This window comes from Macrobrachium rosenbergii, chromosome 14, assembly GCF_040412425.1.
Source record: "Macrobrachium rosenbergii isolate ZJJX-2024 chromosome 14, ASM4041242v1, whole genome shotgun sequence".
Lineage (NCBI taxonomy): Eukaryota > Metazoa > Arthropoda > Malacostraca > Decapoda > Palaemonidae > Macrobrachium > Macrobrachium rosenbergii.
In genome coordinates, this window is record NC_089754.1 from 25,484,217 (window position 1) to 25,498,997 (window position 14,781).

At 35.1% G+C, this 14,781-nt stretch overlaps 2 protein-coding genes across 4 annotated transcripts in view; one reads left to right on the forward strand and one right to left on the reverse strand.

Moving 5' to 3' along the window:
* The window catches only part of LOC136845815 (otolith matrix protein OMM-64-like), a 152,326-nt gene that overhangs the window by 29,535 nt on the left and 108,010 nt on the right, over window positions 1-14,781 (reverse strand). Inside the window, exon 1 of one of the 3 annotated variants that reach the window (XM_067116185.1) lies at window positions 11,904-12,065. The exons of the other annotated variants lie outside the window; for them this stretch is intronic. Within the exon in view, the coding sequence (XP_066972286.1) occupies window positions 11,904-11,917 (14 nt within the window). The 5' untranslated portion in view covers window positions 11,918-12,065. Of the gene's footprint in view, window positions 1-11,903; window positions 12,066-14,781 lie in introns of those variants that run through there. 3 annotated transcript variants of the gene reach the window in all.
* LOC136845814 (patched domain-containing protein 3-like) overlaps window positions 10,760-14,781 on the forward strand; it is a 170,901-nt gene continuing 166,879 nt past the window's right edge. The window contains exon 1 of the mRNA XM_067116181.1: window positions 10,760-10,821. The gene's annotated coding sequence lies outside the window, so the exon portion shown is untranslated. The remainder of the gene's footprint in view (window positions 10,822-14,781) is intronic.

A 14,781-nucleotide genomic window follows, 5' to 3' on the forward strand; every position in this document is an offset into this window, starting at 1 on the left:
GGAGGGTTATCTCATTGGTGTTTCTCGAACTGTGTATTATTTGTTCTGTTGGATTTTTTTTTTGCCTCTCTCTTTTTCGTAAAAAAAAAAAGCATAATCGCGCTCTTAATATCCGCAGCATTAAAATTAAAAAAGACTCATAATTAGGTAAGATTATAATTATTCTTCAAAACTTAATTGGCTGCCATGGATATATATATATATATATATATATATATATATATATATATATATATATATATATATATATATATATATATATGCATGCTTGTTAGTTAATTCCTGTCCCTAGCGAAGACAGTTTACATAACAGGCTACTGCCTAGACGCATGCAGCCGCCGGTTAGACAGATGGGTGACAGAGTAACCTTTCAAGTTTCATTCTCGAAATTTCTTAGAGCAAAAGGGAGTGTTGTATATTGACTGTTGCTCTTAGTTACTGAACTCGGAGGGAGGGAGTGAGGGCTGTGACTATTAGTGTCCCTTTCGTGAAGCCAACACTATTTTCAGCGAGTCTTGATTATGAACGACTGCGCTGCGTGATTAATAGTCGAAAGCTACAGAAACATTGCCAATAGCCCTTTGTTGAATTACTTTCAAAGGATTTGCTTTGCCTTTGCTCCAAAGTGAAGTAACAGCCAGTGTATGGAACCTAACAATAAGTTTAGAAAATGTATATTATTAGAGCCATATAGAGTAGTTAAGGTGCAATGAAAAGGAAAAAATTATTAAAAGAATAAAGTGTACGTAGGAAAGCTCAGTCACGCGAATAAAGATACACACACTTACAGTGTATAAGCACTTTTATATTACATTTATTTATCGTCTTTGTACATATGTAGTCTATATATCAGCAGACTGGTACTATTATCGATTGACTTTTCTCTAATCACGCATTAAAATTTTTTTACACAGATCTAAACACAAGGGCATTGCCTGATTTCGGGTCATTCTTAATACCTGGGATGAAGGCGATGAAAAATAGAAAACATGTAAAAGAGACAAATAAATATTACTTTCACGATGGTTACTGAATTAAATTTTCTAAAAAAAATTGTATCGACATTCTCTCCTACTAAACTGCAAACAGACCACCACAACAACAGCAATAGAAACAGTGAACGAAATAAAAAAAAACTAGCGTTAATATTTACCCACCTGACAGTGTAGTGGCATGTCTGTTTACAGAAATCCCGATGCAAAGGAAAACCGGAGTATCTCCCATCGATTATTTTCGTATTACAACGTTCGCTCAAGTGCCCCTGACTGATCATGATCCTTATAATACAGCAGCGGATACGGAACTATTTTCTTTACTGTTTCACTATTTTAACACTTAATTTTTAAATAAACCTTCTTACTTTGAATGTCGCGCGCACTGCCTTCCTACTTGGCACTCCGGGCTGTAAGGTAGAAGTAATGATTTCCTTTAAATGTAGTCTTGTTCTCCTACTCTACATCGATTTCTTGAATAAGTGATACTATGAAAGGGCATGTCGTTACATGTGTCTCTTCTGAATGTGTAGAGAGAGAGAGAGAGAGAGAGAGAGAGAGAGAGAGAGAGAGAGAGAGAGAGAGAGAGAGAGAGAGAGAGAGAGAGATTTTTAACTGTTAATGTCAAGGTAAGTAAACTTCTCTGGAAATCAGTGAAACTGCGGTTCCTATTGCCCTACAGGCCCAGTTTTCAAATGTCAACCGAACTAAGTTATCAAAAATGAAAGAGGCTCCTGCAAACCTAAGATAATATTCTAACTTTTATCGAGTTTTGCAATTTAGCATGCAAGTTAACCCTATGGTCTTACAGTCTTCACAACTTGCTCTTCTGTATATTATTTTCACATGATAAGTATTCTAACTTCGTGCTAGTAAAGTAATGCTAAAATATGAAGCATCGAATAAGTCAAATGACATTAGTTTACGAGAGACAGAGAGGATGATCTCGTCATGAAACTCATAGGCCTCAATTACGTAAGAGTAAAAAGATCAAGGCCGGTCAGACATTTGGCGTATTCTCCTCTCTACAGCCTCTCTTCCTGAAGATGAAAAATATGGTTTAGAAACTACTAATGGGGTTCAGACAAGGTGGTTCCGGTTCAGAGCATTTACCGCGAGTTCTTTATTGAAAGAAAAGTTGAAATTACTTAAATTCAATGGTTCAGCATTGGTTGCCAGTGCTGGCCCTTATTATTATTCAGATGAACCCTATTCATATGAAACAAGCCCACAGGGGCCATTAACTTGAAATTCAAGCTTCCAAAAAATATGGTGCTCATTAGGAAGTACGAAAAGGTAACGGGAAATACAGAATATTAACACTTGTTCCAGCCAGCTTCCCGTTAGATAATGAAAAATCCATGCTTATATCATTGAAACAAGCCGCTTCAAGGCTTGGGCAACGTACTTAACTTGAAATTTCAAGCTTCGTTTATATCAAATCTAGTGCTTAAATAACGACTCCTTATGCCTTTCTGCGATCAGGTTTAGACTCCGTGTGGCTTTCTGCTACCAGCTTAGTGGTTAAAGCGTCCTTATTGCCGTTACATTCTGCACCTGAAACAATCCCAGTTTTTCCTGGAGCTGATCTCTAGATAATGAAAAACCTAAACTTACGCTTTGTCTTATCATTGTGACATAAACCAGTTGTAGCAAGGTCATGCTTAACGCAGATTCGAATAAAAGATTGCACTTTGGTTAACTAGTCCCTCTCATTAACTAAAGAACAACGTTATCGACATCAGCCAAATCCAAGAATTCTCAACCAGTTACTTCCGGTGAACCCCTCTGTACTGACTTGAAAGCCAGTCCTAAGACCAACCTTTCATAATGAAAGATAAGCTTTGATCCCTTCTCACAACTTGATATCAATATTTTTTGAAGTTTTTGTTACGAATCTTGAATAACTGGGAATGCTGAGGTTCTGAAATAGGTTACACTGAATTTATAAAGACTGAAATGCATAAAAGTATTTAGTACTAAGAGAATTGTAAAATCTATATCTAATAAAAAATAAGCTGTATGTTCTTGCAAAAGTGTTTATTGAGTCTATACGAATATCTCAAAAATGAATTGGCGCTAAGCTTGAAAAGACTGATTATGGAAAAAAATCGAGTTATCGAATGTTTCTTGCTATTTAAAATTAATTATTTAAGAATTTTATTTAATAAGAAAATTATGGCTATCGACAACTGCGTCTACCCTCTGCATTTTTCAGCGCTTCCTTCATCCATTCTTTATATGTTAGTGCACTATCTATAATTCCTCGCATTTTCTTTTGAATGATGTAGAAAGTGATTTTTAAATATTCATTTTATTGTTTTTCAAATTTTGACATGTATATTTAAAATTTAGCAGTTTTTCTATAGCAATCTCATTACTATAATCCAGTGTTTCTCAACCCGTTTTTACCAACGGCACACCTGAGACCTCATAAGAATATCAAGGCACATTTGGCAAAATTTAAAAGGATACACATTCAGATATTACGAGATGGAACCACAGACTTAAAAAAACAAAAACACGCATTATTATGAACTTACTTATTCCAGTATTCCTAAAGTATTTAGTCAATTGTACAGCCTAATAGTGTGAAACCTGTGCCTGGTTTTTTTGCGACTTCTCCAGTATCTGGTGGAATGTGCAATAAGCAGACCGATTTTTCTTCTTCAGTTGAGCGTAGTCTCTCTCACTTCATAGTTTTGATGTTATTTAGGGTTGAGAAGCCTTGTTCACATAGATAAAGAATTGTAACAGAAGTGGTAAAGCTTTTTTAGCTAATGTGGGACATTCCTCTTGTATAGAAGTTCAAAATGCATCAATGGGTACTGTCGAATGTTTTATTCTAAGCCCTCGATCACTAGAAATGGTGGCCAGTTCTTCTTCTTCACAGTCCAATATTAGAAGGAACATTTATGTGGGATTTCGAATCCAATCAGACTTTTCTGTGCTCAGTGATGGAAATAATGGTCGATGTTTTCATCGAGCGCTGTCAGATGGGTGACAACGATAGGGATCATTTCTTTAAGGTAACCAACTTATCTGTTGAAGTGAGAATATTTTCGTTTCTACCCTGCATGCTACTGTTTGTATTGTTTTAAATGAGTAAATATTTCCGTTAAATATTCCAGTTTAGACAGCCAAAATTCGTAACGAAGATATCCACAGAATTTTCCCTGCTTTTCTCGGTCAAAAAATGCTATTCACTCCTTGTGTAATTCGTGAACACGAATTAACACTTGACCTTCCGACAGCCATCGAACTTCGGCATGCATTAGTAATCTGCTATGCTGGGATATATAATTAACTATTTCAAGTACCTGGTGTAACACTTGTTTTAAATCTTCTTGCGATATTTTTGAAACGAGAACTTCTCTATGTAAAAAGCAATGGCTGTCAGTGCAAATGCCGACACAAGACTTCCAAGTTCAATTCATTTCTTTCAGGTAGCTGGTGATCACATCAGAAATATCTTGACCTCTAGTAGTTGCTGACAATCCTTTGCAACACAAAAACTGACTGATTATTTTACCGCCATCAACAAAACGAACAATGCAAGCGAGTGACTATAAACTGTTGCTGATATCAGTGGACTCATCAACGGTTAATGCAACAATAGAATCCTTCAGTTTTTTCTGACCATTTTTTTCAGTATTTTGAGATAAATGTAAAATCCTCCTTTGTATTATATCATTTTATAATGGGATTTTGTTCATTTCTTTTTCAGCCTTTTCACCAAACATGAATTTAACTCTTTTTGCAAGCGGGCAGTATGACTGAGTCGAGTTAAAAAAGTCACAGGTAGGAAAGTCACAAAAAAAAGTCACAGGAAAAAGCCACATTAATCTTTCTTAGAGAATGACCCCCAAGGGTTTTAATCCGGTGGGTATTTTCCAGTGTGCCGTGACAAGGTTTCGCGGCGCACTTGAAATAATCTCGTGGCACACCAGTGTGCCACGGCACATCGGTTGAGAATCACTATAATCCATACGTTTATATATTTACAAACACTGGAATTAAACGGGTTTCAAGTATTTATGCTTTCTTTACTTTCACGCGTGTTCCACATACATACGTATTCCTTCTCTGTTTTCAGCAATGAACTAAGCTAATATCAGACTAGGAGTCTAGCAAGAAGCAGCGAACAGGCAATTGCTGCTGGACTGAATGTTTGACTACTGCGGAAGAGAGTTACAATGTTATGTTCGGCTGGACGTATTTCCTCTAGCGAATATGGAGCCAATTCTTGTAACCCTCACTTCACTGGATCTATAAGTTCTATCCAATATTTCGGGTGTGGTTGAGCCCTTGACATATAAACATCTCAGTTAATCAATATATTTCATTATTAACATGAAGATAATTCATGGATGGAATATAATTTATGAAATAACCGAGAAAAGGAAATCGTAATTCATTATTGACATGAAGATGACTCTTGGATGGAATATCATATTTGAAATAACAGAAAAGGAAATCGTAATTCATGCAATAACATTTCTCCAACAACCATGAACGTCAACTATGAACAACAAGGCAACTGAATAGCTATTGTCTAACAAAATAAATATGGACACGAGCAAACCTTGATAAATGAATATTCTTTACAGAACAGCCATCCAAACTGATAACAGTTGCCATTGATCAAGTGGAATTTCGACTATCCAAAAGAAACATAAGTGAACTAAAAAAGAATGAGCTAAAAGAAAAAAATAATCTAGATTTTTCGTATACCGTCTAGAACCCTCAATCTTGGCATTCATTACATCAACCATTAAATAACTATTAGCTGCTGAAGGAAAATTAGCCAGTGTAAAAAAAATCTCAGGTATTTCGCGCATTCCTTCCTTTGACGTTATTCCCATTAAACTTAATTTTTCTTTAGGTGAAAATTTCTGATGAAGTTATAAAGTTTAAAAAGTCATAAAAAATCTTGGGTTTAGTAATAGATATCCAAATAAATTCTCCATCTTCTAAGATGTTTTGGCATTTAATTAAAAACTAAGGCACTGAAATGTGAAGTACATTATTAAGAGAAGAATTGGCGATTTCAAAAATTTTAAGACTATTTTGAAACCAGAGTTCTCCAAAGTTCTTGAATTGTCGAATATAAGTGACCTAGAATTCTGATTTGAGAGCCTAAGGGTCGAAAACTTATTGGCAATTGTCAAACGATTTTAATTTACAGTTTTTATCATGGAGGAACTTCGATGATAAATATAATCAAAGACTTTTCCAAACTGAACTACGAGATGCTTGCCTTATTCAACAACAAGACACATATGTTCAATCTTGGCAAATGTTTTTTTGGAAATCATGAACTTCAGAGTTATTTAAGCAGTAACAGAAAAAAAAGTGTTTTGGAGGATCTTCTGTAATATGAGCTTTAACTTACCAATCTATCTTGTTTCATCGCATTATTCCGGTGCCACTGCTATTTTTGACCTTAACACTGACAGTGATGTTGACCCTGAAAATTCGATTTTATGCAACATAGCACAACAGGGAGAAGACTTGGGTAGGGTAGGGAGTCCCGGTAACCAGGAAACCTCACCGGGATGGTTACTATTAAGGTTGCAAAGCGGGTTACTATTAAGTTGTAATGAGAGTTACTACTGAGTTGCAAAGATGGTTACTATTAAGCTGTAATGAGAGTTACTACTGAGTTGCAAAGATGGTTACTATTAAGTTGTAATGAGAGTTACTACTGAGTTGCAAAGATGGTTACTATTAAGCTGTAATGAGAGTTACTACTGAGTTGCAAAGATGGTTACTATTAAGTTGTAATGAGAGTTACTGCTAAGTTGTAAAGAGGGTTACTATTAAGTTGTAATGAGAGTTGCAAAAAGGGTTACTCTTAAGTTGTAATGAGAGTTACTACTGAGTTGCAAAGAGGGATACTATTAAGTTGTAATGAGAGTTACTACTGAAAAAGAGGGTTACTATTAAGTTGTAATGAGAGTTACTACTGAGTTGCAAAGAGGGATACTATTAAGTTGTAATGAGAGTTACTACTGAGTTGTAAAGAGGGTTACTATTAAGTTGTAATGAGAGTTACTACTGAGTTGCAAAGAGGGTTACTATTAAATTGTAATCAGAGTTACTACTGAGTTGCAAAGAGGGTTACTATTAAGTTGTAATGAGAGTTACTACTGAGTTGTAAAGAGGGTTACCATTGAGTTGTAATGAAGCTAACTATCAATTCGTGATGATAGCATAAATTTATCACGGTTAAAGAGCTAAAATGCATAGAATATTAAAATCAATAAGTTACCTTAATTCCAGTGCCTAAGTCACATGGCCTTGCATAAAATTAGTTAATGTGAACTGATATCAAAAGCTTTTAGGCTTATAAGATTATTTTTTATATCTCGTTCTGTCACTCTGAACGACATTTAGAAGACCTTTAACGTTTCGAATGAAGCTGAAAGCGAATGACAGCTGGTCATTTTCTTCTAACAAATTACCAAATGGCTTGAAATATCTGCACGCTTCTTCAACAAACACGAACGATCAGAAATACAGTCACTTGAGCTTAAAACTTTGTATTCATCCCCTGAAAATCTAATTTATTTGCAAAAGGATTTCTGGTTATTAACTTTAATCTAAGCTCCAACGTAGGAAAGACTAATTGCTGGCATTTTCGTTGATCTATAGATTTTTATATTCTGATTAAATAGCCATTAGGGTTTAAAAATACTTTCATAAAATGTGTCAGTTAACAGCTTATCTTTTTGTTCTTTATCCAAGGTAAATAGCCATATAAATCATGCGTCCCTACTTGACATTTCTCCCACAATCAATACCAAAACCAAATTTGAAGTTAGTTATTTCACCGATTGTTGAGAAATATCTGGAAGACTGCCTTAAGACGGATTTATTTTTAGAACCACATGAAACAGTTTCAGGGAGACTGTCTAAACTTATATACACCTTTGTAAAACTTAGTGTTTCAAGACTCATGAAGAATAAACGATATTTTTTAACGAAAAGGAGAAAAAACGTCGTGACCATAATGCCGTTGCTGTTATTGTTTTAGTTTAAGCCAGCCTTATGCTAGCACGGGCTCTTGCTACTGGGCAAGCCGTAATAGGCGTTGCTGCTTTATCCTTCATTTATTTACCCAAAGACACCGAGAGCGATTTTCAGCTAAGGTAACTAGGAGCTTGAAGGCTGCCAGTGATGTAGGGCTCTGAGTAGAAATCCAGCTGAGGAATTTATCACCTCTTGTATTTTCTTCTTTATATGCAGACGTTACGATTTGCACTATTATAGAACTTTTTCTTAATGTCATCCAATTATTATTCTCTCTCTAAAAACACTGCTCAGTAAACTGTATGTTTTATACAGAAGCTAAAAACTAGAATGATATTGTTACACTGGCTCATAATTGTTACATAATTCATTTTTTTCCCGCCATCATCATCGTCCTCATCTTCAGCTTTCGTTCAAGCTTTTCTGTTTGTCCAAATGTTCACAAGAAGCAACCGAAGGACCTTCAGAAAAGATTGCGAACAACGGGAGAATGGTGCAATTCAATTTTGGTTGCCAACCCAGTCCAGTGTGGATGTAGACATACTTTTATGAAATCTTTTCGGAAGGTTGGTCGTGAATGAGAATTCTGGTTTCAAGTTTCACAGCTGGTTCAAATCCAGATCCGGAAGTTTTTTTTTTTTTTTTTGAAGCAATTAGACCAAAAAGGTACAATAAACTGTTGTTCTCCTGCATGAGCAGTGGTTCAGTGCTCGTGCAACAGTAACGAGAAATGGGGACTGCAAATTTAAGTGTAGGTTGACGTTAATGTTAGTTAACTGTAAAACGTCACATACCTTAGTTATGAGCATTCTCGTTAAATGAGAATCCAGAAAATAGATTCTCAAGGAAGTTCTGTCCAAAGTGATAAAGGTGGTGTAATGAGTAAAAGGGTAAAATAAATGCATTCCTCTTTTATCGGGAAAGAATGTGTTAAGTATGGTAAAATTATTTTAATGCTCTTACAGTAAGCATTTCATTTTAATCTTGTATTTTCTGCAACACAGTTTGTCACGTTTTCTACGACTTCCATTACACTGTACCTTATAAAGATCAAAAGTCAGGATAAAGGAATGTAATCAGTCGAGGGGAAATGATTTAACCCTAAGGAAGCATAAAAGGGTGACCTAATCCTGTCTCATTCACCTTTCAAGATAGTTAGTCACACTATATAACGTCAGTACAGTCTTCTCTTTTTGACCTGCCAATATCTACTCTTATTTGATGAAATCAGCGACGCATTTAGGACCAGCACCATATGCCTCCTATCATTTCTATCTGGAGTGCGCAGGGCACTTAATTTACTTCAAAGATGAAAATTACTTGCTGACCTGATGGCTTCACACTCCGATTTCTCAGGGAGTTTGCGGGCGAATGTGCCTCCATGATCTGCTTTTATTTGACCTCATTCTAAACACTGGTATTTACTATATATTTCTTATTCTGTTTTCACAGATAGTCTCACTATTGTCCTGCTGATCTTACATTTATAACAGCTAAGGTTTCTGAGACATCAGACGTTGCTCACCTTCTAAAACACTTGGAATGTTACAGCCTCCTTTTTGGTTATTAATAATTATAGATTCCGTAAAGTAAGATCTGCTGGTCGTCTATCTAATTTTTCACACGAATTTCATGGCCTTTTTTGTCTTTGTTCTTGACGACTAACGCGATTCCCCCAAAGCAAACTTTAAAGTCTCCCTGTAAACTAATTCAGAGCTAATTATTTGACTATTCTATTCCTGTGGTTGATGACAGTGTCAAAAGCAGTTGTGACCTTTGGAGTCAAATGCCTCCCTTACCTTCTTCCTCTCGAGCAGTGATACCCAGATTCCTAGCTGACCTTTCCAGACATATATAAATGGTTACCCACTTCATGGATCATCCCTCTCTTGCTGCAAATTTTGTGGAAGTTGATTCTCGACCTGACTACATCTTGGCTGATTCCTTTGATTCTGACCTTAAGCATTATTCTTCGTAGATGCAACTGGGTTTGCTTTAGCGCTTATGATGTTTAACGATTCATAAGATGAATTCTTCAGATCCATCTGCATTAAGAGCTTGTAAGTTAAGTTAAGTATATCTTAGTTTAACCAGACCACTGAACTGATTAACAGCTCTCCTAGGGTTGGCCCAAAGGATTAGATTTATTTTACGTGGCTAAGAACCAACTGGTTACCTAGCAACGGGACCTACAGCTTATTGTGGGATCCGAGCCACATTATGACGAGAAATGAATTTCTATCACCAGAAATAAATTCCTCTACTTCTTCATTAGCCCGTAGGAGAGTCGAACGCTGGGCCAACAGCGTGCTAGGCGACAGCTCTACCCATCCTTCCAACGAAGAACTCGAACTTGTAAGTAAACAGCAACATATTTTGAAAGAACTGCATCATGAGCGAGTCACTTTAAGAAAAAATAGATGGATGTGATTTTCAGGCTCGTCGTGTTCTTCTCTGAGCAGCTGCTTCAGAATTATGCAAGACTTATTTGTCATTAGATGATGTATAGACCTCACATCCGGAGACGTCCAGAACAACACTGTTTTTCTTGCTGTTGTTACGCTCTATTATAATATTGGGTATTTTTATAAATAAACTTTCGTATTTTGGCATCAGGCTAATAGAGGGCAGTGTTGTACCCGGAGCTTTGGTGAAATGTCTACCGTCCTTATTTTGTTTATGTTTGGTTTACTCCGGAAGCATGTAAAACGAGAATAAGCATAAGTGAGCCTCCTGGATTTGTTAGTGACAAGCGCTTCTGGACTTACCAACTAAAAATAGCAACCTCCTGGTGGTGAGTTTTATCATTTTTCCATATCAATGTATTTCAGCCATATTTTGCTTTCTTGCTATTCTTAATTATAAGTACTTTTGGTCATTGCCATTTTGACTGGTTTAGAAGTATTGTCAACCGAACAACGCCTTCGTAAATTGCAATTTGTGTTGTTTATGGTTGTGTGATATGTTGTGGTGTATCGAGTACTTATCCATATTGAGTTGAAAATTATTGGCGTTAGGATATAGCATATTTCTCATATTTATACTCATCATTAAACTTTTGTAATATTCGGATCGATTTAGTTTAAGGTAAAGAATGGTATGAGTTGTAAACGGTAAATGGGATAGTATACTAAGAATAAGTCTTTTAACGTGTATCAGTGTAACCCAGTAGTGTTTTGCCCGTTAAGACTAAGTATTAACAATGTCCATGGTCAATGGAATTTATGCCTAAAGCCTGTTAACATTTACTTCATTGTAATTTTGAGAGAAGCAGACCATTCCCATCTTTCACATACTAAAACCGTATCAATATATTTGGAAAAAAGGTTTTAACTTCTAACAGTAGCCGCTTTCTCCCTCCAAGTTTGGTTCATTTAAACCTTGTCGTTAATTCACAACTCCGAGACTTGTTATCTAAAACTTCTAAGGGTACTGTTCTTTGAAGCTTCTTGTTTAGCTACCACTTCCTCGGGGTGTTGATTTCGTCACGCTTTGAACTCTCCGTCTTTCCTCTGTGTTTCCTGAACGGTTTAGCCCACTGTTTTCTAAGCTTCAGGCTTATCTTCAGTTGTTTGACAGTGACAGCGCTTGATTTGCTAAACCATGACCATCTTGATTTCATCACCATTAAAAAGTCGTTACCGAGAAAAGAAACTAATAAGTTTTCAACTGGTTTAGTCGAACCAACAAAAACCATCTCAGATGTGAAAATCTTATCAGATCCTTCATTCTTGATCATACAAAATAATTGTGACGAATTTTGCGAATTTTTATGTGTACAACAATTAAAAGTATTAGATACCGGCGACGGAGAGGTAATTACGAAATTAACTCGATCGGAAAATCAGAGGAGAAGGAAGAAAAGGCAAAACTTACCCACTCAAAACCATGTAAACTTACAGCGCTCTTCTTCCAAGAGACTGCCAAGTCATTGCACAACAGCTCTTCTATAACTCGTCAAATATAAAGCCATCGCGGTTGCACTAAGATCCATCGATTGTTTCACGAAGCCGATAGCGACATTCCCTCTCGGTCCAACGGCTAGTAACGGACTGAATTGGTCTGCGCTCATGTAGCTCGGGTAATGCGCTTGCGACCGCCCGTTAGTTGCTACACTACAAAACGTCAACAGCGTTGACACGGTCAGCTACGATTGCTATCAGTCACGCTGTTGCAACTAATAGATATCAGCTCAATATACATCTTAAAACAGCGTGTTTTCGAAAATACAGTCCAACACCGAAATGGAATGCAATAAAGGTTCAGTAAAGAAATGGCTTTCTTTTCGAGCTTAAATGTAAAAATTGGTGAAATAGAGCTAAAAATGTCAATATTCATATCTCTGCCTCATGCACTTTCACTGAAAATGTAAAACCAAAATACAACAATTATATATATACAGTATATATATATATATATATATATATATATATATATATATATATATATATATATATATATATATATATATATATATATATTAACAAATACACACACATATATACATATATGTGTATGTATGTATATATAAATATATATTATATATATACATATACATATATATATATATGTATGTATATATATATATATATATATATATATATATATATATATATATATATATATATATATATATATATATATATATATATTATTCACCTACTGAATATACGCGTCACTGCTTTTTATATATACAAATATCGTTTAACATTAAATTCTCCATGACGAGTGGTCAGAGCCGATGTCTGTTGTTTCTAAACCAGATTCGATTTTAATCCCCATTGGGAACATATATAAATGTATATCATACACACACACATATATATATGTATATTCATACATTGTTTATATAAAATTCCTCTTTCAGAAGGTGGCGTCAACAAATCTTCATAGGTGAGATTGCTAGTTAGCCCTTTTTCTTGATCACAGCAGACTCTAAGAACCATTTTTAGCTGGATGAACTGGCGAGCAGAAGGCCAGGGCTCAGTAAATGTGTGTGTATATATATATATATATATATACTGTATATATATAAATACATAAATATATATATATATATATATATATATATATATATATATATATATATATATATATATATATAATACATAAATAAATAAATATATATATATATATATATATATATATATATATATATATATATATATATATATATATATATATATATATTTTTCTGTACTGTCAAAAAAGTGTTATATATGGCACGTAGTCGAGTCTCACTATGCTAAAAGCAAAGCTAAGGATTTTCCTTTTCTTGATACGAACATCATATTCACACACATACAACTGTGTAGTGTATACTTTCCGATATGAGAATATGGTAAGTTTCAATAATACCGATAACAGTTTGCTGTCAGGTGCTTTTAATGGAACCGGGATTTAGATGTCGATTTCCGGTAAGCAACGGAATTGCCTCGATGGCTGGAAAGTTATGATAATTTACAAGCATACGCACACACACACACACACACACACCGCTCTATCTATCTGTCCATCTATCAATTTATATATCTATACCTTTAAATATACCTCTCTCTCTCTCTCTCTCTCTCTCTCTCTCTCTCTCTCTCTCTCTCTCTCTCTCTCTATATATATATATATATATATATAAAATATATAATTATGTATATATATATATGTATATATATATATATATATATATATAATATAATATATATATACATGCATATATATACACACACATTATAAATCTATGTGTGCATTTGTAATAGTCAGTGCGCTCTATTAGTTTTTCAGTTTCTTCAAGAAACTCTAACTTCTGCTCATACATACATAGAGACTCTAAACCTTGGTCTGTAAGATGGAGTGGCGATTTCCCGCAAAGCGCGTGACTTCGGGCGTCCATACTGAAACACCTAGTCTAGCACATGTTGCTATAAAAAAAAAAAAAGGCAGCACATTGCTTCCACCGCCCCCTCGCGTTTAACTACTATAAGAATGTTAATACTGGCGAATTAGTCATTACTATATAATATATTTAGAAATGTTATCGTTCTGAGGTCTATTGTAGTAGAAGTTAGGACTTTAGAAAGTCTGCATGTATTTAAAATATTGGAAAGCAGAATACAATTTTTATCAGAAAAATGTGTTCCGTGTTAATCTGCATATATATCTTACATACTGAAAAGTCAAATACAATTTCATTATGAAGATAAACTAAGTAATTTCTTGCTGCTCTAAAAGGGTTCGGAACGATACTTGGGAGAATTGTTAAATAAGGAATACCTTTTTATGGCAGTCTTTATTTAACAAGTACTGTTCAAAGAAATTACTTAGCTAAGCCTCTCCGCATCGTCGTTTTGTTTACAATGCGCCGAGCGGCGCTTGGCTGGAAATAGACTTTGCTGAATGTGTTTCCAAATCTTCGCTAAACAAAGCTCCCAGAAATACCCAAGCAGCTAAACATGCATGCAGAATGCTGATAGTTCATAATGTTTTATTTGGAATATAATTATACTTAAAAGAAAGACAAAACAATAAAAATACCCGACGAATCAATAGGTAGAGATCTAGCGTTTGCCTGGCCAAGATTCTTTTCCTAGTTGTTGCCATTCTTAAATGATATTATTTTTCCCTTCATGATAATGGCATACCTTTTACCATAGAGAAACTATTTTGATATATTCGAAATTACGTCGTATTTAGAGCACCGTTTAAATAAGATGGCATTTTACGGAGTGAGTAGTTTGATCGCACAAGTGTGGCCTAGCTA